Source organism: Bombus huntii, chromosome 3 (genome assembly GCF_024542735.1).
Source record: "Bombus huntii isolate Logan2020A chromosome 3, iyBomHunt1.1, whole genome shotgun sequence".
Taxonomy (NCBI): domain Eukaryota; kingdom Metazoa; phylum Arthropoda; class Insecta; order Hymenoptera; family Apidae; genus Bombus; species Bombus huntii.
Genome location: NC_066240.1, coordinates 1702064 through 1728042, shown reverse-complemented (window position 1 = coordinate 1728042; position 25979 = coordinate 1702064). Strand labels below are relative to the sequence as shown.

Below are 25979 nucleotides of genomic sequence, written 5' to 3'. Positions count from 1 at the left end.
CTCAAAAATTATAAATATGTAATACCGCTTTTACAAGTGAATTTATATTGATATGATTTAAATTAATGTATATAACTATAATATTATACAAAATTTATATAGATGCATATAACAACGCTGTATTTAAATATTATGTACTTTTATTTTAAAATTAAATTATATATATAGTACTTGTATTTATATCTTACATACTATTATTTAATTTTATTACAATATCTTATATATGAGTTATACAATAATTAAAATTTATAATTTATTAATACATCTTTCGTAATTTGTATCAGCAATCTATTTGCATAAGAAATTAAAAATCCTTGCTACTAGCACTTTATATTCTTCTCATGAACTTGGGATAGGATAGGTAATTATAAGAATTTTAAGGCGTGGTGAATTTCTGCAGTTATCTTCAATAACATTGCAAAAATATATAATTACATAGTAATTAAGAAATTTGTTAATAATTGCTATTTTATTAGAAAACAAATTTATATTTTACATACATATCATTTATAATTTCTTAAATAAATAAATATATATATATATATTTCTATCCTACGATTATTATGTCTTTTAAATAAATTCAGTTATAATCTACTTTACGAAACTATATCATACAATATTACATTTTACAAAATACTTTTTATGGATAGTGAAAATACTCTTTAATTATAAAACTTCCATTTATATACAATAATAATATTAACGGTTTCATATCAGTATATGCATATATTAAGAAATCGTCCGTCTTTTGAGTCGAAAAAAATCAAGATGGAGAAGAAGAAAAGGTTTCGCTCTGTGAAACAGACGGAGATGAATATAGTGTCTCTATCTTTGTCTGAAACATTCATAGTATCTATGTATACATACATGCGTGTTACGCATGCGCAGAACGGAACCTGTTTCTTGTCCTCCATCTTGATTTTTTTTAACTCAAAAGATGGACGGTTTGTCAATGCTTTTAGTATAGAATTGTCTAGATTTGTTTATGCGACCGTACCGTCACCAAATCCAGTGTTACATGTATATCAGTGAGAAAAACAAAAATTCATAAGGAGGAAAACAAAAATGATAAGAAATAAAAAAAAAAAAAATGAAATTACAAATAAAGAAATGGAAAAGATAAAGAAACAAGTGCTTCGGACAAAGCAAGGCAAGATCGGGTAGTTGAACTGTTAACATCAAGAACAGGTGGTGCTTGTATACCACCAACAAAGTTATGAATAACATAAGTTGAGATCATTGATAAATCAGGAAATCCATGCATAGGAAGTCCTAAAAAAATCTATACACGTTTACATTAATAAAGTTAATGTCAGTAATATAAGACTTATAATTCAAGAACTTGAAAGAAAATATTGTTAGAGGTAGAGGTTTGCTCGCTAAGTCTATTGTATAAGCTCAAGCAACATCATCAATGATTACATCCATTTATGCAGCCCTTACCACAATCATTAATTCTAAATTCTCAAATATAGGACACTTTAATATTGAAACATCTAATAATACAGTTTAAATGTTCTTTCAGAAAGAATGACAAACCTCTCTGTATATCTTCTGGGATATTTATAGCACATTTGCTAAATCAAAGAATAGCACTGAATGAGGCTAACAGTAAGATTATGGCTTTACAAATTTTGGCTTTCTTACTGGGAACTGGTGGATGACATAGTAAAGGTAAGATGGTAAATAGAATGGCTGATGGATGACTCGGTAGAAATACCAATTGCATTAAATTAAAAAATTAATTGAAATTAATTGAAACTTCTAGAAAGGCTATCAAAGCTATATTATAAATGTCAAAAAATATATTATATGAAGGACAAATAGATAAACAAATTCAATACTTAATTGAAGTTATATTTCAAGTTTGAAAAGACAAATTTAAGGATCATGAAGCAGCTTGATCTTGTAGAAGAGGAAAATCCATTTACTTATTTAATAACATTAGATGAAACAACAGATCCTTAAGATATATTAAATGTATTCGTCCGATGCAGAATATATTAATAATGAAGGTAGATATAAAGAATTAAATAGAAAAATATTAAATCCAGATGTCAGTGATTCAGAGAGTAAAGAAGAAAATGACAAAAAAGAAAGTTCTCATGAAAATAGTAGTACTGCTATGGTGGAAAGGAAAGAATATAATCTACAATAGTAGATAACACAGAGACAAATGTAACTGTATTTAAAAGAATCATATGTTTAATAATACATTCATCAAAATCAAATTAATGAAAATGCAACTAAAACCTGGTCAAAAAACTGAAGTATATCATATATTCTTAGATTGTTGTGCAGAAATGAAAACATGAAACATTCTCTAGATTGTTGACTAATCAGTTTTGTGCCATAAAATATATCACATCATTTAAGTTCAACTTTTTAAGATTTATATCATATTTACTGTACTATTTAGATACAAATAAATTATGTAATGTATCAAAATTTTTTGCTCATTTACTATTTACTAATTCTATATTGTAGGAAGTTTTCTGTTGTATAAAATTAATCAAAGACATTACAACAAGTTCCAATAGGACATTTATTAAAATTTTGTTTCAAGAACTTCCCGTATACGTGGGACTATGGAAACTTCATCAATATGTGAAAGACATCACGTTAAGACATGTATTTGATGGATTGTTTCTGATAAAACACTAGTTTCACAAGAAATCCTTTTTTTGTCCATTGATTTGGTTGGTCTCACAGACAATCTAAAGAAACATTTAAAATTGTATCCAGAATCTGCCATAAAAATTTATAAATAAATATAAAAAAGTATTTTTTATTTTGTGTAAAGTTTTTAAATGACCTTAAGAAAACTTAGCATTGTGTAAAATCTAGCTCTTAAAATTTTTACGAACTATTTCAAAATAACCTGTTAATACTAAAATTTCCTATAAACTAATTCTAAGAAATTATTTTCTATAACAATATTTTGTTTCTTAAGATGTTATAATTTTGTCCCAAGATTCGTTTTTACACACAAGCTAGAGGGATTATAATATTTATACCATAATATTTATATAATATTCGTACAAAATTTCCTTTTATGTCATTCGTACAGATTTACCTGAAAAGTATTATTTATAATATAAATTTATGTTATTAACAAGAATATTAAGTTTTTATATTTAAAGTAAGCTATTACGGACACTATGAAGGTATGGTGTATGCGGCGCGTGTTAAGTTCGCCCTGACAATGAACGCGGAATAAATGCACTTCTATCCATGAGACCATGTGGGTGTACCAGCATGTAGCCTATTTTGACGGGGGAATCACGTGATTAAATACTTAGCCGTCGCCACCCGCCACCACGACTGTGAGCAGACCGACACTATGCCACAACCACAACCCATAGATACGTAGCTCAATCATTTCGCATCCTTCGGAAGCAAGCACGGCTAACCGAGGCTCATCTTTAACGTGCATACATATATGTGTATGTATATATATATATATATATATATATACACATCCACCACACACATACGTATACATCATACATTCAATAGATACGAAAGTACGATAGAGACGAAACTGCTAACGTGGTAGGTAGTGGTTAGACACACAGAGAGCGCGGTAGGAGGCCAAGCACTGGCTTGGTGTTCAGAAGCGGTGTTAACAAGGGCTACAGTGAACTTCGTTTGACGACATGATATTCGCGAGGCTCGTGTACAGTCTACGATAATCGTTTGTACCTAAACTAAAAAAAAAACCATGAGTGTTCAACACGATCATACACATATATAAGACTATTATATACTATATACGTACATAAAATTATATGTTATACATATACATAATTAAGAGTACAATGCTCTGTATGGTTACAAAGCTACACAATACATACATCTTTTATAAGTGCTATCTTCTCGTGTTTACGTACTCGTACAGTTAGAGTGTACGTGTGTAGATGTGTGTGCGCGCGCGCGCGCGTGTGTATTTGTGTGTGAGAGAGAGAAAAAAGAAGCAAGGTGGAGTATTTGTATCGCAAAAACGACGTTCCATGGGTGAGTGGGGAGGAGAATACAGTCTTGTCATAAGAAGTGCCAGTCTAAACAGTAATATCCAGACGAACTAATATCACGTGTAGACTGTGAATGATTCTTTCTCTTGTCTGTTTCATCGATGTATGAATTACATTGATAATTGACGTACGATGTCATAAAGAATAATGCGTGTCTTTTCGAGTAGTCGGTGTCTCGGTGCGATCGATATTACTCGGTCGCGATGTACCGAGTCGATTTATTCTCCAAGAGTGTCACTCGTCCTGGTGATGATATTCATCGATCGAACGTATCGTCGATATAATTACTGCGACAAATAGCATTAACGAGAATATTTAATTGGTTGTGTCGGTGGTGGTCATACGGTAACGACCGAGAGTGGCCAGTGTAAAGTGTAGAGTGACAGTGGCGACGACGGTGGCGGTGACTGCGACGGCGGCGGCAGCGACAGTGGTGGTAGAAATAGCTGTGGCGGTGGCGGTCGAATGGCGGTCGCGATCGCGATAGCTACTATAGGTGACGGTGGATACGATAATATCGCGGACGGTGACGATAGAAACGAACGCCAGTGATAACCAAGCTCGCGACACAATGCGCGTACATCGCTCCAGAGAACGTAAAACTGATATGAAAATAACGTAAAACATGAGAAAATATGCAAATGAAATCAGCGAGAGGTAGAAACGGAGCAAGTTACGAGGAATAATTTCATCGATAGTGTATTCCAGTAGTGTATTGGTAATAAATGGAAAATTGAACAAGAACAAAACATTATACGGATTATACGTATATTGGTAGTGGAATGTACTGAAGGATTGAAAGAGAATTATCATGTACATGGAGGTTCCGTTGCGATGGACAATAGACTGCGGATAATATAATATTACAAGGGGAGAAGACACATGAACGGGTTAAGCTTGTTCCCGAGAAACAGAAGCAATGAAGATGGAACATAAGATGAACACTTTGTATCTTTAACCGAATGTTAAGCTTTTCCGTATAATGAGGAACGGGAGCTAATACGTCGAATTAAATATTCGGAGAGTGAACGTATATATTGTGGGTGTAAATACGCCTATATTATGAGTCGTACAAAATAGCGTGGTATGTCACGAGTCTCGGGAATTTCGTGTGAGGCTGTTTTATCTTCTGCAATTCTTTTCACGTAGATACGAATAATGGAGACGTTATTGCCGGGGAATACGAACAGTCAATCGTATAGCCCGCAGCTGAAGACCGTGTTGAAGACATATCAGTTATCCGCTGTGAAAAGCTTACAGGGCCCGAGCTCAGCCCTGCTTGGTATGGACTGCAAAAGTTTACTGCAGGAACAACCTTGTTACTCTCCCAACCGATCGAGTAGTTGCGTTATCGACTCCGAACAGATCTCCAAAGACACTGAAAAGGACAATAATTCGTCGGTGACGCCTATCGGCCCGTGCAAAGTTCGCAGAACCGATCAACCACTCGAAGATTCTGACGAAGACCCGCAATTGGAACGATCAAAAAATATCTGTGAAAAGAGGGAATTGGAGTTTCAGATACCCATTTTAACAGCTCCAGACCAAAGTTGTTCTGAAAGATGTGAGACGATCTTAGAGGGCGAGAGAATATCGTGTTTTGTTGTAGGGGGCGAAAGGAGGTTATGTTTACCACAAATATTAAACACTGTTTTGCAAGAATTTTCTCTTCATCAGATCAATCAAGTTTGCGATGAGTTGCAAATCTATTGTTCACGATGTACCAGAGATCAGTTGGAAGAACTTAAGCATTCAGGAATCCTACCACGCAATGCTCCTTCCTGTGGCCTTATCACTCAAACAGATGCCGAGAGGCTTGTCAGTGCTTTACTACTACGGACAGAGTCGTGCGATCCCTCTCAGATCGGTAATCAAGATAACATCGACAAGAAAGCATGTACTAAAAATGACAATGATGAAGAATCCATTGTCAAGTTTAAGGTGTATCATGAGTGTTTCGGAAAATGTAAAGGCATCTTTGATGCAAGTTTGTTTGAGTCAGATGATTCAGTGTGCATAGAGTGTATCGAATGTGGCTGCCAATTCTCACCTCAACGTTTTGTCAGACATGCTCATAGATCTCTTGAAAATCGTACGTGTCATTGGGGCTTTGATTCAGCAAATTGGCGGTCATATTTGTTGCTTTCACGAGATCAAGAACATTATAATAAGTCACTTACTTTATTTCGAGAATTGAAGGAAAAACATCTCACATTGGGTTCCAAGCGAAAATCAGAGGTATTGTATTCCCATATTGTTTTCATAAAATTCCTAATTCCTAAATTATTTTTATAAGTAATATAATATATTAAGTAGTATAATTTATAAGTATATATTTATAAGTAATAGAGGCAGAGGATGATATTATGTTATATTCACAAAATATCTAATTTTACATAAAAGAGATATAAATGTCAATTAATATTATGATTTCATGATACTGCTTATATATCAAAAAATAAACAGAATGGAAAGAAGAAAATAAAGAACCCTTTTACAGTTGCGGCATGATTCAGAAAAAATAAAACGAATTAGGAAGGATATAGGAAGAGATGATTGTCCAGGAATTTATAATGGAAATGGCTTAGGCATGTATCATCCTGTATCTCAGGTAGCCAATGCAACTGATCCATATCTACAAATGTCATGGGCAGTCTTTGAATTAGCGGCTAGAGGAGCATCAGCTTTTAGACCATGGAATACCACAAATACTTGCAAGCATAAGGATAAGTAAGTATATTAAATATAGTTAAAACAATTTGAGATGTTTTATAACATGTTCTTAATTTTTCATAAACAGTTCATCATTGGTGCCTGCGTATCTCAGTCGTGGTCCACCTGTACTACAACATCCAGAGCACGTGGTTCCTCTCTCTGAATGCAAACGTTTTGAACCACACTTTCAACCAAATGTAGCCTTAGCACCTATACCTGCACCATCAGTGCCTGTAGTACTTCCACCATCTGCTCACCACCAACGACGACATCATCATGATCATAAACGTTATAACCATCACACATCGAGTTCTAACGAGAAGAAAGAAGTTTCGTCGGATAATGTCAAATCTGAGAAAATATCCCCTAGTTCTGGATCTAGTATTGGTGTATATTCTGCATTCCCTTCTTACACACCTGGAAGCAATCAGAAAGAACTGCCTCAAAAAACTAAACATGAAATAGGTGAAGAAGAAGAAAGTAGTGCTGCTGTAACATCGTCTACGATAAATATAGAACCACCTTTGGCTGAAATTGGAACCTCTTCACTGGAAAGTGATTCTGATTCGGAAGGAACGGCAGCGATAGATTTGGAGGAAAGGTTATTAGCTTTGGAAGCACCACAAGATGTTTTGGAAATGGCGCGACGCATAGTTTTAGAAAATGCACAATTACGACGTCATCGACGTTCGGATGCACGTGAAATATTACGATTACGTAATCAATTGCAAATGCAGCAAATACAATCATCTAATGATGGTGATAAAAAGGAGGAACCAACAAACGCAGCGAGTGCAGCAGATAGTACAGAAGGTAGTGAAGAAACGGAAGCTTTATTACCATCAAATAATAAAGAGTCTGAACCTGTTGTTCTAGCTGTTAGTAAAGAATAAAATCAGTGATTAGAGTTTTATAAATTATTTAATACAAAACTGCTCAGAAATTTTTTGCAACGCTCATCTTTTATTGGATAAGCATGCATTAAATTTAGTACTAGTTATAATAACGATAATGATGAATTCTAAATAAATAAAAACTGTTTAGGTTATGTGATAAATAGAGAGCCTTAAACATTATAACCATTAATTTGAAATTTTTATTGTAACCATACTTTGTTTATGTCGATTTTAATTAAAATCGAATGTAGATATTGTAATATAGAGGAAAAGTAACATAAGTTAACCAAAATTTACCATGCCATTTAATATAATTATACTTAATAGTCTTTTTAACATGTTCCGTGCCGCGTGGGGCGTATAAGCCCCACGCTGAACTTCCTGTCCAAGGCATTTGGAATTTTAGTGGAATAAATGTTCAATCATGTGTTTGTTAAAACAATTCCACAAATTAAAAAATAAAACAAAAATTAAATTTATTACTTTGATCTCTAATACGTCGTAAACAATACACCCCTTTCTTGATAATTATGTTATTTGCGCTATTATTAATATTAACTTATTTAAAAAAATTTAAGGCATTAGCAAAACTATCAATCGTAATAACGTGGGGCGTATATGTCTGGCGCGGCCTGAATGGAAAGTAACAAAAAATCGGTCCAGCACGGAACGTGTTAAATAGGTTTCCTGTGCATATTAAATATGCCGCAAGATTTTTATGATCATTCGTTTAATTGTAAAATTAAACACTGGTCAGAAAATAAGAGATTAGATTGCTTTCCATTTACTTTTTTATAGTCATGATTGCATAATGTAAATATGATTCAAGTACCATAGATGTATGTTTATATTGATAATATTATCATGCAAAATATTGCTAAAGTACAAAAAATCTTTAGGTGCTATATTATTATATTAGGAATGTTCTAAGCAAAAATCTAGGTGTATTTCAACAGTTCGTATTACACTAGAATATCAGAAATCTCGATTATGTTCTAGTTATCGTTTTTATAGCGCGAAACAATAAAATTATATTTTTCGCTAGTAATCTTCATATTTGAGTGATTGTAAATAAAATAAGTTAATTATTTATACATTTCAAAATTATAAAATTATTATTCAAGCGATATACTAAATCGAGGAAATTTAATTTACATACAAAAATTATTAACTTTTTGTATGTTTAGTTATTCTTGTATTATAAAAAAAACTTAATTTCAATTATGAACAGTTGGATAAAGGATTGAAATGAATATTATTTTATAAAAAATGCGTAAAATCGTGTTATGTATATTTTCTCTCTCTCTCTCTCTCTCTCTCTCTCTCTCTCTTTATCTATCTTTTGATATCGATATTTATTTGTGACATTGTATCTACATATCATTTTAGTTATATATAAAATTAAAAGAATTTGACCCTGTGGGTTTTAAAACATTAAATGTGATTTATTACGAATATTTTTACACGATCAAAAATTAATTTGTATAGAGATAATACAACCAAGATTTTTATAGAGAATTCTGAAACGAAATTACAAGCACAACTGATTCTTATTCAATGTTATTTTCATTTTTATTTGCTATAATAGCATGTACATGCAATAATAGAAGCAACACATTTTTTCCAACTATCCTTGTAAAACCAATACTGATTTAGAGATGCATATATACCTAGAAATACACACTAGATATCTAAGAATAAAAGAATACGCGAATATAAAAATATAAAGGTATACATACTTATATAATATATATCTTTATATTTGTATATGTTATCACCATATATTTCTTCTTAATCTTATTAATTTAAATATTTGCGTATTCTTTTATTTTCTTAAATCTTTTGTCACTGTTTTATTTGTTCCATCTCACAATATGTAAAGTGAAGCATAATTTAAACCTAAATTTAAACTGAAATTTTGAAAATTCAATGTACTCTTATTAAATTATAACAACATGAATTTCTCTCTTTTTTTAAAGTGCTAGTTAAATATTTTAAATGTGTAAAATATTTTAAAAATTAAACATGTATTAGAAAGGTTGTTTTATAAGCTTTAAAAGCTTTTTGTATCAGGTACATATTAGAACAATATGATATAAATCTTACACATATTTACATATGATATAGCAAAGGAAACAGTAATTATATATTTGTGTATTTGAAATATACATATACACATATTTCGAGACTGCTTCGGAGATCTCTTATCACGTACATTTTTCTAATGTAACAAGAGTGCCAGTAATTCTTGTATCATATTAAAGCACAACGCATTAAGAAATTTCCATTTTCAATTTTATTATTCATAAAAAAAACACTCGCTTTTTAAATCTAAGTAAATCATGAATTTTCAAAGCAATCTGTTAGAGAAAGGAAAAAAATTGATAAAAGTGTATAAATACAATTGATAACGTAGGATAAATGCATTCATAATTATACTCCATATAACATTTGATCAATATATATATATATATATATATATATATATATATATATATATATATATATATATGACATGTATGTTACATCGTATTGTTGTAATAATATAAGCATCCCACCTAAGGTGAACAGTGTAGTAATTTATGATTTTCATACACTCGGTTTATTATAGAATAACTAGAATATTGTGGTAAATAGTACATGTATGAATCGCATAGGAAGGTCGATTTTTTGCATATATCTGAGATCTGCGTATAAAAATTTCGATAAAAGAATCATGTAACTGCCATGACTAAAGATGTATTTTAATTTCGAATGGGTGATGTATTTTAAGTTAAAAATGGGAAGTTTACAAATAAATACATAATATGCGACGCCTGACTTTATTAACATTTATGCACGAAAACGCGTTAATGTGGATTTCGTTCGTTCGAATAGATATTATTCTGCCAGTCGGCTCTTGAATTAATTAAGGTGATTTATAAAAAATAAAACGAGATGTTATTAAGTGTTTCGTAAATAAGAAATATCGTTACTGTTATGATACATTTAGTTCAATTTGAAAAAACGAGAAGACGTAATCGTGTGCGCGGGTGAATAGTAATTGTAGTATAATTATTGCATTATTATACGCATACGCTCAATATTGTGCGCAATATTGTATTCAATATGCGTATATTAATACATTAATATTAAAAAACTCGTTCGATTCTCATTTCAAATGCTAGGCTATAATAGAATTCCGTGCTCATGTTAGGTGTAGATATGAAATACCAATCGAACGAGTTTCCCATTGTTTTCTCTTTATATATCCATGAATCCAGGATTCAAGAAAATAAACTATTGAGCGATAGATAAAACGTTCATTATGCTAAATATTCAGATGCAATAAAACATTATTATTCGACGCAATTTATTTCATAGAATTAAACGACCTTATACGTGATAATTATAAGATAAAATATGCGTAAAATATTGCTTTATGATCGAATTTAGTAATAATAACTAGTGTGTTTATTGATCCTTGTTAACATATATAAATAGTGTGCACACTCTTTCGAGGATAATAGAACGTTTTATTTCAGACTGACTTCGAATTTATTTTGTCGGTGAAACAAACAGCAAACAGAAGCTATCGGCTATGTTAATTGACTAGTAATATAGAAACCATTTGTATTTACCGGGGACGTGGTATGTATGTATATTATGCTAGTAAAATGTGCTGAGATTCTTGCGTGAATTATCATGCACGCTATCAATAGTTTATTTTCTTAACTTACACTTACTCTTTGATAGATGGCATGATAGAGTTAAACGTACAGAAGCTCATGAAAGTATTTCAACACTTGTCAAAGAAAACTTTTACGTATATATATACGTAATATATATATATATATATATATATATATATATATATTACGTATATATATACGTAATATATATATATATATATATATATATATATATATATATATATATTTTGTATGTATTATATAAAACATTTAAAAATTGCAGTAGCGCTGTAATGAGACATTACTATTATCTTGGTTAAATTTGAAACTAATCTGAAAATGTATATACAAGTTACAAGATATTTATTGCGAACATATATTTAATAAAAAATTAATATGCAGCATGAGAGAGAGAGAGAGAGAGAGAGAGAGAGAGAGAGAGAGAGAGAGAGAGAGAATAACCGTTTGAATATATAATAAATGTTAAAAATTGCACTACATATTTTGTATCTTCTATGTACATTTTCTAATATATTTCAAACTACTAATATACTCATGGTAACTAAATCTCATCACAATGTTAGCGAAATATTAAAATGTCTTGTATCACGCACACAATATATTCATAAAAGTTTTTTATAAGTGTTCGAATATTTTCGTAAGCAACTGTAAATGTGTTTCGTACACTACATAATTAACGAATACTCATAAGAAATTAAATACATAAAAGAAGTGCAATATGAAAGTACAAAATTTGATGTTTTATTTGAATTTTGTATATTTTACAACAAAAAAGGTGCAAAAGTGACAAAAGAAATATATGGATGGCTTCTCCAATATTCTAAATTTTTTTTTAAATATATAAGACTTTCGAAAATGTTTTACTATCAGAATCTTTAATATATGTAAGGCCATGTCTCTGATAACGTACTTATATAGTGTTGAACTTTTGAATAATACTATCTAACTATAAAAAAAAAATAATGAAAGCGGTTTAGAACAATTTAACATTATACAATTTTCTAATCACTTTAAACATTATCTTGAATTTTTGTATGATCGAATTTCTATATTCGAACGACGAATTCCATATTCTTATGGGTCGATATATAACGATGGATATATGAAATATAGCTCCAGTATTGATCTGATTTTTGGCATAATTGTAGGGTAAATGTATATATAATTATTTTCCAAAAAAATACTCATTGTTGAATGTATATGAGGGAAAATTGTTATAGATAAGGCTATTATCGTCATTTATATTAATTGAGATAATAAACGACGTTTCGATTAAATAAGATTCTTTTCATGTTATTGCTTCGATTTCTTTTCATTAAACTTATTAGTATTTATATCATAATAATTTATCCAAAAATAGAATCACAATTTATTTTCACGAGTATCTTATTTTTATTATGTAGTAAAGGTATTCTTGTTTCTCATATATGTAAATTTGGGAAATTATTAAGCATTTTTATTTTATTTATTTATTGACTTAAAAAATTCAGTATTACATATTATTTAATCTATGTAATTTTTGTATCAAATTTGTTATATACATATATACTCACATATCAATATATATTCATTAACCAAAAATAATTTAAAGTATTACTCTTTATAAATCTTTTTTTTTTATATTTTTAAATTACTGCAAAAGTTGAATACCAGGTATATATTATTTAAGTTCTTGACGAATTATATTATAAACCAGAATATTCGTAATTAATTGTAATTATACAATCATTTATTATAAAATTTATATATAAAAATAACTTTTATATTTCAGTTGGAACGTACATGGCACCGTAAGTTTACAATAATAAGCTATCTATATGATCGTATAAATAATTATATGTATTATATTAATCTTAAATGCGTTTGTCGAATAACATCTTTATGTATTCATAATATCTGCATAATTTAAAATAAGCAATAAATTTTATACTTGTACGTTCAAGCTGTACTATTAAAAATACCAATATTTAAAAAATAACCACCTATCAATAAAATGGGATAACGAATTTTCTTATTTATAAGAAACCTTCTTTCGAAAGATGCATATTTTGAACAATATAAACAAACATTTGTTTGACATATTGTTATACAATAGTATATTTGCTGAAGCGCCGTCTACCTGTTGCATTCACGACTATGAATATCTAAATTTCAGTTTCATCTTCATCTAAAATCCTTCAGGAGAACGAAGGAGTAATTGTGTTTCTGGTTCGAGATTTTACCGTTATACCCACGATTATACCTTTATATCGTATTCGTACTAATAAGTACTAAAATGTTTGAAATACCGATATAATTTTTAAGATGTGAGAAGAGCGGATCATTTTTACTGAAATGTTTAATATATTTACCCCTTGTTATGCTTTACCTCAGTAATACCTTGCATCGAACGATTCATGTTCTGGAAATATAATTTTGTCTGAACTTTAAAAAAGCATAATGGCTTTTTTGTGTCCAGTTCGCATACGTCGAGGAAAGAAAAAGAAACGTGAGTAATAAAATATCAAATAATTTTGTAAAGATATCTTTCAATCTTATTTTCTATTAAAAATGTAATATATAAAACACACTGTATGTATACATATATGAGCTGCTACATATATTTATTAAAATTGCGTCTATATATAATTACTTTTCATTGTTTATAATAATTAAATATTTATTGAGCGGAAAGAAAATATTTAAGCTTGAAATTTTACTGAAAATATGGTTAAAATTTTCTTATATATATTGAACAATAAGAATATATTAAATAAAAATATTGAGAATTAACAAGTTTATTATTGAAGTTCATAGTCATTTTTAAATATATTATTATCTTAAGTAATGAACACATAATAGTCTTTTTATATATAATTATGTACTATTCTATATCCCAAAATTCTTTTAGATTCTTATATCCTTATAAACTATTTATTGTCTTGTAACATAAATTTATCCTGTTTTTATGTGTATTATATAATAAATGAGTTACTTAACTCTGCTAACTACTTTGAATTACAGGATCAAATATGTTACATATTATATATATAAAATAATCTTGATAATAATAATATAAAATAATTTTGTATAACACCATAATTTCATATAACTTTCATTTGAAACATCTTTTTATATAGCAAAAGAAATTATGCTATTTATTTTAGTGTAATTCAAAGTGACAAAGTTAGCCACCTTACTCTGAATATGAAGGAGGAAATATAGCAGTAAAAATTTTGAACTTTATATTACAGCAGGAGTACACAACTTTAATTTGGAGAAAGATTGCGCTGGTGGTGGCAGTACAGGACTTGGTTTAGGGACAAAAGTACCATTGCCTCCTGGTCGTATAACAGGAAGTGCTAGTATTGAGACATTGGTCCGAGTAGGTATAGAAAAAGAAAATGGTCTGTCACCAGATAGTAAGATGGTTATTGTTCATGATTTTACACCATGTGTTGACGATGAACTCCAAGTAAAACGAGGCCAGGTTAGCAATTTTTATAATGTGTCTTTATATATGTGAATAACGTTGTTCTTCACTGTGTCTGTTACTTGTTTACTTCATGTCTTCTAACTTCATGTTTTTATATTTGTTTTGTGTTTATAAATATTATTATTTATAAAATTTGTTATTTAACTTCATCCTTACATATTTATTTGTGTTATTTTGTTTTATTTCTTGCATGTTTTAGGTTGTAAATGTTTTATATAGAGAGAATGACTGGGTATATGTAATAGCAGCTGATACACGTATGGAAGGTTTTGTTCCGCATTCGTATTGTGCACCTTATACGTCTCAGCTTGCTGAATTAACACTTGCTACTCTTATGAATAATGTGAAAAAGAAATTACCAAGATCTAATGAGACTGATTGTGATTTTGCTGGTACAGGTCGTTCACAAATTGTAGATACGCAACAAACTGACACAGGATCAGCATCAGACTGTGAAAGTTATGCTCGTAATGTCACCACTGCTGATGTGAATGTTAATCGATCTAACATCACACAGTCTCAAAATTCTATTCAAACTATATCCTCTCAGCCAGATGTACATCCTTTCTTTAAGGTATGTATACAAATCTTCTAAATTTATATATTATGAATACTGCACAAGAAAATAACTTGTATAGTTTGTATAATCTTTAGAATTTACTAATTTTCAGAAAGATACATAATATTTTATTTCTATAATGCATGTTACAGGATCCATCAGCTGGGAGATATATTGTACTTTACACTTTCGTGGCTAGAGATGAAAATGATGTTAGTGTAGAAAGAGGTGAATTTGTAACTGTACTCAATCGAGATGATCCTGACTGGTTTTGGGTACTTAGACATTGTGATGGTAATGAAGGATTTGTACCATCTGGATTTGTATATCCAGGACATGTTCTCCATTCATATGCAACAACTACTACAACTACCACTACTACTACAGTAGCTACAACATCTACAGAAACACATGGTTTAGGTTGGTCTTCGCTCCTTTTTTATGAAAATTAACGTTAATAAAACGCGAAAAAACTTAAGTTCAGATTTATTTACAGTTTACAATTTTAAATATATATACATGAAGGAAGTTTATGTTAATTTCAATGTTATATAATAATATTCAGAATTTTCATTTGTATATTCTTAACAATTTAATTAATCTCGATTTTTTATTATGTTATTTTAAGGCAAAGGAAATAACAATATGTCAGGAAATGAGTCATTACAGCAAAAAGGTTTGCGAGATTTTCGAGATGAGACAAATGGCACAGAATTAGTTGTACTTTATGATTATAAGGCGCAGGCGCCAGATGATTTATCTGTGAGAAGAGCTGATTGGATATATGCTGATTTAGGAAATCAAACTGTAGATGGTTGGTTGTGGGCATATGCGCCTAAAACTCGAAAATATGGATTTATTCCAAAAGCGTATGCACGACCTCCTGCTATGACGAGTTTATAACATATTAGACATACTTTTTTATCTTTTTGCATTTTATACATGTATTCAAATAATAATATACTATTACATAGTATTACACTCCAAACGGTATTCAACAATTTGGATAGACATCAAAGATACAATTTTCTCTGTGTAAGTATAATCATTAATAATGTTAATGGGGGGGGGGGGGATAAATTGGAATTTAATTATATATATACGTAAATTTTGTAATATATTTAATGTACAGTAACATTAACATTAAGTGTAGCACAATCTGATGTAATGTGACTGAGGAGACCTTCATGCAGAACTATACAATCACCTGTTGAATAAATGTCTTGAGGACATTGTGCTGTTCTTAATGAATTCACTGGACCTGTGTATGTTAGGCAACGTAAGCCTTCATTATCAATCTTGTCCACAGCCTGTTGTGGAAGTAGTCGATATGCATATCATTTATCATGTACATAGGTATTAATCTTTTATTCAACTGAACTTTTTTATCAATCATATAATATACCTGAATACTACATAAAAGTTTGTCTGTTGTATTTCCAATATCCAGCCCAGCAACCCAAGCGATTATTATATTTTTTTCATGAAAATCTTTTTTTTTATTAATTTTCTCGTTAGATATATATTGGTCTGTACAATGTAGCCGAGCAGCCAGCACTGATAATGGTAAACGATTTCGATATTTTGGGTTGATTTGACTACCATTAAATAATTTTGCAATAGGTTCTCTTGGTATAAAGATTTAATGTTAATCAAATGCATTATTTAAATATTTGAAATTCTCCTTAATACATCTGTATGTCAAAAGTCTTTTCTTTACTATTAAGAATAAAAAAATAATTAAACAACTTTCAAAACATATTTTGTAGAATCATTCTAATATAAATACAATAAAGCCATATGTATCATACATGATATATTCATATATCAGTAGATATATTTCACAAATTGTTACATAATCATAATACTTATTGTTTCAAAGGCAAACTTTTTCTAAATTATTTTTTTTATATTGTTAATAGTAATGATTTTTAAACATACAAATACTTGATATTTTTTTCTACTTAAATAAAAAATTTTCATTTTTGTGTAATAATACTAATAATTTAAGTAATTACTAATAATTTAAATATACTTGTTTATACTCACGAAAGTTTGCCAGAAACTAAAAGAAGAGCCAGGCACCGACTAGTATTGGAAGATAAGGCACTAAAACTGACGATGAGTGTACTTTTGATACCTGGTTCTACATTCAAGATAGGTACCTCTGGATGATCAAAGATAAAATGATGCGTCAATGCTGAGAAAGCTACATTTATAGCACAATCAATTCGTGGGCACCGGATCGGTCTACGAGAACATTCTGCGGTAATTTGTCCGTTGACTTTTGCTTCTAACATATATGACTCTACATTTCTTCTTTTAAATAAGTTACAATAACTTTGTCGCTGTTTTTCTTTATCACAATTTCTACTTCGTTCTCCGCTCGTATTATTTTGGTTTCTAACTTGTTCATAATCAGAAGTATCTTCAAAATCATTATGGTAATATGTTAATGTATTTCTATCGAAATTTTGTAGCATATGAGAGTAATTCTGATTCCAAGATTTGGTATATAATTGTTCAATGTTGATAGGATCGTACTGCCGCAATCTTTGATGATGTTTTGAATAATAGTCTGATTCCTGTTGTGAAATTTGCATCTTTTTCATATGTGTATATGTGGAATTCAAGCTGATATTGCTTTCTTGCAATAAATTCATGTTTGATTGTTGGCACTGTGTATAACAAAGAATGCAGCCAGGATCTGAAATATAAATATTTGTAATTTCAGAAAGTACTCCGTTAATTTATTGCATTAATTGATTAGATGAAATACAAAAATAATATGAAAATATACACCTTTTTATGAAATATGGAACTTCAGTTACAGATTTTTTATATGGTTTATTGTTAATAATATAATTTTAATTTTTACAAATTGTTTCATATGCTATCATTTTATTGAAGATTTAAAAAGATAGAATAAAAATTATGTATACTATAATTGTACTAGAATTGTTAAATTATTAAATCTCCAATAAGATGAAGTAGAATACTTTGCAGAAAAACTAAAATTATTATATACTTAATTATATTGCTAACAATAAACCATACTACTTTTAATAATATTTATCATTAGTTTATTTTTATTTTTAACAATTACTGAAATATTAATTTTAGAAAATTATGTTAAATAACCTGATTGCAGTGCAAAATGTTGAATACAACGTTGACATAAAGTATGCTCATTAGAACAAGGAACATTCTGACTAACATTAGAATTTATATTTTCAAGACAAATAGCACAGAATCCAAGTATCGTGTTTTCTAGCTCGCCGCCTTTTTTCCTGTCATCTTCGCAATTTAGTTCTTTTTCCTTCACGGTTAGAATTCTAAAATTTTTGTTTTCTTGTATCCTCTTTCCGTCATTCTGTTCTTTTAGTTCTTCACGCTGAAAGAATTCTTTCATGCTACTGTTACATTTAACCAAATTGTAAATTATTACTTTTAAAATAAAAAAACAATTCAAAATATACTTTCTTCATTTAATATTTTGTATTCCATTCTATTGTAGATTAAACCAAATGTAAGTTTTAACCAGATTAAACTAAATGTAAGTTCGCGCAATTATTTTTTAAATTAATTATATAAAAAATCTAAATATAATCCATAAAAGTAATTTTTAATTAAAATTGATTTTTCATTTATTTAAATAAATGTCTCGTAATTTTATTCAAATTAGTAACCGCATATGTAAAATATATTTTTATAAAAAATGGTGTATTTAAAATAAGTAAAAAAAATTTCTTGTAAATTTAAGATATAAATTAGTTTCTTCTTTGAAAGGGAATTCTAGTGGTGAAAAATTAAAATGAAATTCAATCTATTTATTCACAATTTCGAATCTGGCTTCCCTTGAATACTAAGTCACGTGCCTCGTTCTGATTTTTTATCGAATTGCAGTTTGCTTTATTAGCTCGCTGATTTTCTTTTTCCATCTTTTTCTTTGGATTCTCAAGTCAGCTCGTATATCACTTTGAACGATACTTCTTCAATTTTGTATATCGTGTTTCGTCGTAGCTCGCTTTCTTTACTACAAAATGTTACGGATATCATTATAACTTTTGCTAACTTAATTCATGCATTTTTTCTTTATTATTCTATCAAAATAAATGTATATAATCATCGCAAGATTAATTTGAAAAAGTTATAGGAAAATACAAACATATATATTTTTTCATTCCAGACAAAGTTATAATTTCCAAAATTTCAATATGAAAAATGTAACTATATAAGTAATTAACCGATGAATATTTTTTACTTATTTAATATTAGTTATAAAATTACAATTTTTATAAAATTAAAAAGAATAATACTTTGATTTCAATTTTTTTATAAACATTACAAATTTTTTATTTGTATTTTTATTTTATATGTATTATATTTATTATATTTTACTTATTATGTTTTTATTTATACGTGAAAAGACAAATGAGAAAAGAAAATTCAAATTTTATGCAAATTATATATGTAATATTTATAAAATAGCAATAAGAGATTTTCACAGTGAAAAAGTCAGATAATTACCAAATTTCAAAGTATTGCTAAGTATATAATCAATATTGTATTATTAATTCCAGGAAAATTCTTCAATTTTCTTGACTTCCATAAATTCATGAACAATTTCAATATTTCCAATATTTTCGAATAAAGGGATAATTTAAACGTGCATATAAAATGTTCGTTAATGAAAGCTTTTGTTTTCCGTTCGCTGCAATTTACTACTTAAAAACGTTTTACGTACATTGACGATGTAAACTTCGATACGTATGATTTGCCGATTAGATTTGAAAAACCATTTTGACATCTATCTCCTTTGTCACTTCTCGAAACCTTCAAATATTTGACTACCCTTTGAAGATTAGAAATATATTTAACGATGTTGACGAGTATTATTGTCTTTCCTATTTTTATTATCTTTATTTAAAATTTTATTTATTTCATTTTTTCAAATTCTCATCGAAAAGATAATTTAATAATTACCAAAAATTTATGCCAATTATTTTATCTACGTCGTCCCTAATAATATTATTTATAATATAAGTACAAATTTATATAATATAACCATCAACAAATTAAATATTAATGTTAAAATTGGTATATTTATATGTAACACAAAAGTTATATATACATGTAAATATACAAGATTGAAAATCTTACAAAACGAAAATCCTACTAAATACTAACGTTAATTTTAATTATTATCTTAAAATATAAAAATTATATTCTCAGTTCAGGAAATGGTACCATACATAGCTCAAGTAAAAAAGAATTACAGGCCAATACAATTTTTATTATCTAAATCTAGAAATATGTATACAATATTTACATAAAAAAATACAAATGAATTTCTATTAAATCATAGATGACAAATCGATATTATTAATGGCATTCATAAGTTTTGCATTTAATTATTAAAATCGGTAAGAAACTGCAAATTTTTAATATAAAGGAATTAAATGTAAATTAATTTGATTAATTTCAGATAATTTTATAATAATTGTATTATTCTAAAATTATGCTGTACAAGAAAAAGCTTTTAATAAATTATACGGCACCAAGGAAGATTGCCTAAAAACTTAATATGAAAACGAAAATTATTGTACAATTATATAAATTAAAAATGAAGTAAGAAGTCTGTATAATAAATATAAATTCTACATAACAAAATTAATTTTAAAATTTTTGCTGACAAAAATTACACATCTTTTACATACGTATTTAGATACAATTTTAATTGATTACATTCTTATAAAAATTGATATCACTTTTTCTACATAGAAACAAAATATTTTTCAATTTGAATCATAAATATACAATTTTCTATAACATGAAAATTCTGCAATAAACATAGAGAATTGAGAAAAGCAATATATATAATTAATAAAGTGCGCTAGCAATAAACCATAATGAAAAATAATTTAATGAATATAATTGAACATAAGTATGGATTATGTACTTGTTACAAAATGTTATCATGAAGATACAAATTTCTTGAAATAACGTCTTTTTTTATATATACATTTTTAAAGTCCAAATTAAGTTGCTATATTTGATATGCATGAGATTTGCATACATTTTGCACTAATAAAATGTTGTTTTTATGTAATTACTTTTTATAAATTTCTTTTTTGATAAATAATTCATATTTATTTCTATTTTATAGCTACTTGTCAAACAAAATTTATACAATCAATATTATTGAACTTTTGTATATGACTCAAAGTAAAAAATAGTACAATTCCATTTATGAAATTATGTTTAAACTTATTTAAAAAATTATAAAATTTATAATATATCACATTTGTTTCACTTGATTGTAATTTTTATTCTTTATCTTGTAGACTTAAGAAAGAAACCATCTTTCAAGTTTGCCAATTTTTCTGTGCTTTTTGCATTATTTAAACGTAAGTCACCCGATAGTACGAAATTCCGGTTTTCACCTAAATTAATCATACTAAAACTTTTAGTTTTACTATTGATCAAGGAATTACCTTCCTCAAATAGTGACAATAATGGTAATTCATTAACACTTAATTGCTCTTCTTTTGGTTTTGGAACAGATTGATTACAATCAGTTAAATTTCTATTCAAAGACTTTTCACTTGATAAATCAATAGATTTTACTTCTATTGGCGATAAGCTGGCACTAAAAGATAAGAAATGTGTAGAATTAGATCTAAACTTCGGTTGTAAATTTATCCTGTTAAAGTCATTAAATTGTGCATCATAGACTTTTTTTGCGTTATTTAGGCCATTATCATTAGCTTCTTTTATTTTCAATGTATTATTATATTCTAAATTTGTAACATTATCAAATTTGAGATTCTCACGATCAGTCTTATGATCTATAATATCATCTAAACTTTGTTGTTTTTCTATGGAATTGGTATCAAGATTTAAAGATAAATTAATATCGCTGCTACTTTGAGATTTGTTATTACTAAAACCAAAATTGAAAACATTATTTGGCACATATTTTGCTATACATTGACGTATACTCATTTCTGTAAATTTCGAGCTGAAATTAAGTATATTTGTTTTTATAGGAGTATTATTTAACGATTTCGATGCACAACTCTTTAAATTACTTTTATGTTTGTTTAACATTACTGAATCAATAACTTCACGTTTTACTGAATTTGATTCTTCAAAATGTTTCGTTAAACGCGTATTTACAAATGAATTTTTCAACATTTGAAAATCATTTAATAATTTTTTTGATTGACTTAAATTTTGCATGAAATGATCTGTATCTTGCAAAAGTTTATAGTTTAATTCTTGTATAAAATTATTTGATTTTGCATTTTCCTCGTTATAGAAATGTAAATCAGACATACTTTCGTTTTTACTATCATGATCAAGCACAGAATTCTTGACAGATAAATTATTCAAATTTTCTATGTTAGCTCCTAGCTCAAACTCCCATTGAGAAGATATTGCTTCGCTTCCATCAACCGATCTTTTCCCAAGATTTTCAGTATCTTCTTGTAACTGATAATCATTCTGTAATACAAGGAACAATTAAGAATTGATGTTTATCAATGCACAAATTTTTATAACAAAAACATAATAAAGTATTTACTCACATCATAATCTTGTATCCTATTATATTTCTTTAGTTGATTATTCATGAAATCCTTTATTTTACTGCCACTTAATTGGTTAAATTCTACATCATAGTTTGAAGTCTTCTGTGGACTAACCAATTCTGCACCAACGCCTGGTTCTCTGGGTCCGTTAGCTATAAAATCTGTAAATGCGATTTAAAAGATATAATTAACATAAAGTTAAAAAATTTAACTATAAAGAATTATTGATCAAAATAATATGAAGTAGTATATACCATAATCTCGACGCTGTTGATGTATTTGATTACTAATTTCTTCCAACCTATGGAGACTTGTGGCATAATTAGTCTTTGCATCTTGTATTGCTTTTTGTAAACATTCGACTCGTTCTTTCTGAGTTGCTAACATTTGATCACACTGTGCTTTGACTTCGAAATATGGTCGCGCTTTTATTATGGAACGACGATGTTTTTCCTCTAGTTGTAACAATCTTTTCTCAGCATTATGAAACAATACTGCCCTTCTGTAATGTTCTCTACCACATTCTGCTTTTTGATTTTCAGCGTCCATAACCTAAGTCATAATATAATCAAAATTAACTGAACTGAACTTTAATTTTTATTCTTTCTTCATCATATTCATATGTACATGTTTTAACATAATCATCACCATTTTTTTTTTATTATATAGTTTAATGTTTATTAATTTATCATATTTACTTTAAGCGTTGCATGATTTAGCATATCCTGCCATGCTTGATCAAAATTCCATTCATGTTGATGTGACATAAATCTACTCTCGGCTAATGCCACAGTTTCTTTTGCGGCCACATGAATTTCGCTTGCTCTTTGGAATAGTTGAGCTTGTTGTTGACATTTTATCTGTATCAAATTTTGCTCAATTATATCTCAAAATTTAATAAATATTTTAATTATGGTCTCACCTGAGCTTGACGTGCCACTTCAAGTGCTTCATAATAACACCTTGCTTTTTCAACGCAACTATTTCCTACTTTATTTAATATTTCCTTTAATCTTTTGGTAGTTTCAGATAATAGTTGCCTAAAAGCAGTGTGAGCTTCCTGAACAATAAATATTATATATCATTAAGAATTAAATATTATTAAAAAAAAAACTAATACATTTATATACAAATTGAACATCATAAATGTTATGTAAAATCATTTAATCAATATCCTAATATAGCTTATACACAAAGTACAAAAAGCTTTTAACTTCATTGTCTGAAAGAATTAATACTTACATCCAATTCAGTTTCAAGTTTATTTATATCATCTGTTGCATCGTTCAAATTCTCTAACTCAATCTAAAAATTCAAAATGATTTATACTGAATAATTTTGTGGCACTTATTTTTTAATGACAATTTCTATATGCTATATATAATTTTGTCTAATATGCAACATATTAGTATTTTGTATTTTCAATGTTATAAAAAATTATAACTGGATTTCATATATTCTTTGAGATATTCTTTTTTATATATAGTTAAATTTCATGGAAGTATTTCTAATTATTTTAATTATTATATAATTTCTATTCTTTTTATTTCTTAGTGGTTGATACTTTTACTATTACAAAGATTTTAATATTTATAATTACATATTTCCTATTTAATAAAAAACAGTGAATTCCAGCAGACAATTTTTACATTTGATAAATTATAGATCAAATAATAATTTTAATTTGTATAAATTACTATTTACAAATTATTCGTTAAAATAATAATAATAATTATTATAATAAAGACAATTATTATTTTGATATTAACAAATAACATTAAGGAAATAAAAATAACTACACGTTATACATTGTTTGCAACAATAGATATTATATATTAAACAACTATTTTAAGAACATTATCAAAATAATAATCTACAATTAAATAACTACTATTAGATATATACATTTATTATTTGACAAACGTTGAGAATGAAAATGAAGTGAAAGCAAAGTGGAACATGGTACCAGGCTGTATTAGGCATTACGTTTGCATTTAGTAATCATTTATTTACGCATATAACCTATAACTTTAAAAAAATATATATTTATTGGCATAAGCAAAACAAATGGAAAAATTATTTTTATAAAGATAATTACCTGTATTCGAGGATCTAAAGCTCCATCAACATTATCCGTAACATCCATCCTTTAATTTTTGGCATTTAAATGATTTAACTCGTCATTGTGGAATTCAACTCAATTATTCCGAGTTTATACGAATATACATAATTGTATAAATCGTAAGTGGTTTTCATAATAGTCTGCATGTAAAATTATTCGTTGTCTTCCAAACTTTGAAAAAATACACTGTCAAGCAATTATGCGTAACATTAAAGAGACTTCTAAAGAATGATAAACCGAACTAAGTATGTAGGATAGTATTATGTATATAAGTACTACTTACATACTAGTGAATACGGTCGCTTTCATTAACTATATAATTCAATGTATTGCGAAAAGACTCACTTATGGTATCCAACGCTAATAAACAATAAAAGTTGATTTTATGTCGAAAGATATGTCGATTAGATATTTTTTATTTGGTGAATGTTATAAGATCTTTAAGTCTTAAGATCGGAATCTTTTCTAAAACATCCTGTATATTACTTCCATTTACATGAAAATTTTTCTATTATAAAATTGTAATATTTATATATAATTATTATTGGAAAAACATGTATATTCACAGAAACTTTTGTTAGAAAAGTACTAACCAGTTGTACATAAAGTCAATAGAATACTAAAATATGATTCTTGATGATTACAAAAATTATGTTTGTGTAATAACAACTTGTGCTAGTTTTAAAACAGTTTCTGATAAATCTGTCGTCTGCTATCATCTATAGGAATACCCACAGTAAAATTGTGTGACTTTCAAACTATATTGGCAACAATATGAACCATGGTTCTCATGAAACAGGTCTCGACACTCACTAGGGAAAACCGCCCGAAAATTGAATCATGACCAGTCGTGAAAAATCAACATGGAAGACAGTAAAGTTAGTGTTCTTG

At 28.2% G+C, this 25979-nt stretch overlaps 3 protein-coding genes, 1 long non-coding RNA gene and 1 pseudogene across 13 annotated transcripts; 3 read left to right on the top strand and 2 right to left on the bottom strand.

The window, feature by feature from the left end:
* The first annotated feature begins 738 nt into the window (after nucleotides 1-738).
* Nucleotides 739-2791, top strand: LOC126863932 (pre-mRNA-splicing factor CWC22 homolog; annotated as a pseudogene).
* LOC126863937 (uncharacterized) lies at nucleotides 2527-3386 on the bottom strand. The gene is made up of 2 exons (XR_007689008.1): nucleotides 3159-3386; nucleotides 2527-3076 (listed from the first exon to the last, which is right to left on the bottom strand). It is a non-coding gene; the product is annotated as an uncharacterized LOC126863937 (long non-coding RNA).
* A 224-nt stretch (nucleotides 3387-3610) lies between these two features.
* Nucleotides 3611-10458, top strand: LOC126863926 (ski oncogene). The gene is made up of 3 exons (XM_050614661.1): nucleotides 3611-6272; nucleotides 6535-6764; nucleotides 6835-10458. The coding sequence occupies exons 1-3, from the start codon at nucleotides 5193-5195 to the stop codon at nucleotides 7640-7642; spliced, it is 2118 nt and encodes a 705-aa protein (XP_050470618.1). The 5' UTR covers nucleotides 3611-5192; the 3' UTR covers nucleotides 7643-10458.
* Nucleotides 10459-13294: 2836 nt separating this feature from the next.
* On the top strand, nucleotides 13295-16603 carry LOC126863931 (SH3 domain-containing protein Dlish). Of its 3 annotated transcripts, none has more exons than XM_050614675.1 (6): nucleotides 13295-13825; nucleotides 14571-14806; nucleotides 15012-15386; nucleotides 15524-15791; nucleotides 16000-16406; nucleotides 16525-16603. In XM_050614675.1, exons 1-5 carry the CDS (start codon nucleotides 13777-13779, stop codon nucleotides 16272-16274), a joined length of 1203 nt encoding a protein of 400 aa, XP_050470632.1. In that variant the 5' UTR covers nucleotides 13295-13776; the 3' UTR covers nucleotides 16275-16406; nucleotides 16525-16603. The 3 variants fall into 3 exon arrangements, with proteins under 3 accessions (XP_050470632.1, XP_050470631.1, XP_050470633.1); XM_050614674.1 differs by having other exon boundaries at nucleotides 16520-16603; XM_050614676.1 differs by having other exon boundaries at nucleotides 16504-16603.
* LOC126863925 (SH3 domain-binding protein 5 homolog) lies at nucleotides 16405-25882 on the bottom strand. 8 transcript variants are annotated; one of them, XM_050614654.1, is made up of 13 exons: nucleotides 25682-25882; nucleotides 25372-25596; nucleotides 25065-25274; nucleotides 24872-24994; nucleotides 24209-24271; nucleotides 23889-24026; nucleotides 23665-23826; nucleotides 23221-23518; nucleotides 22964-23127; nucleotides 22715-22880; nucleotides 17421-18078; nucleotides 16777-16999; nucleotides 16405-16681 (listed from the first exon to the last, which is right to left on the bottom strand). In XM_050614654.1, the coding sequence occupies exons 4-13, from the start codon at nucleotides 24947-24949 to the stop codon at nucleotides 16493-16495; spliced, it is 2139 nt and encodes a 712-aa protein (XP_050470611.1). In that variant the 5' UTR covers nucleotides 24950-24994; nucleotides 25065-25274; nucleotides 25372-25596; nucleotides 25682-25882; the 3' UTR covers nucleotides 16405-16492. The 8 variants fall into 8 exon arrangements, 7 of the variants coding, with proteins under 7 accessions (XP_050470611.1, XP_050470613.1, XP_050470612.1 ...); XM_050614656.1 differs by having other exon boundaries at nucleotides 25434-25596; XM_050614655.1 differs by lacking the exon at nucleotides 25682-25882 and having other exon boundaries at nucleotides 25372-25641.
* Between the last annotated feature and the right edge of the window lie 97 nt (nucleotides 25883-25979).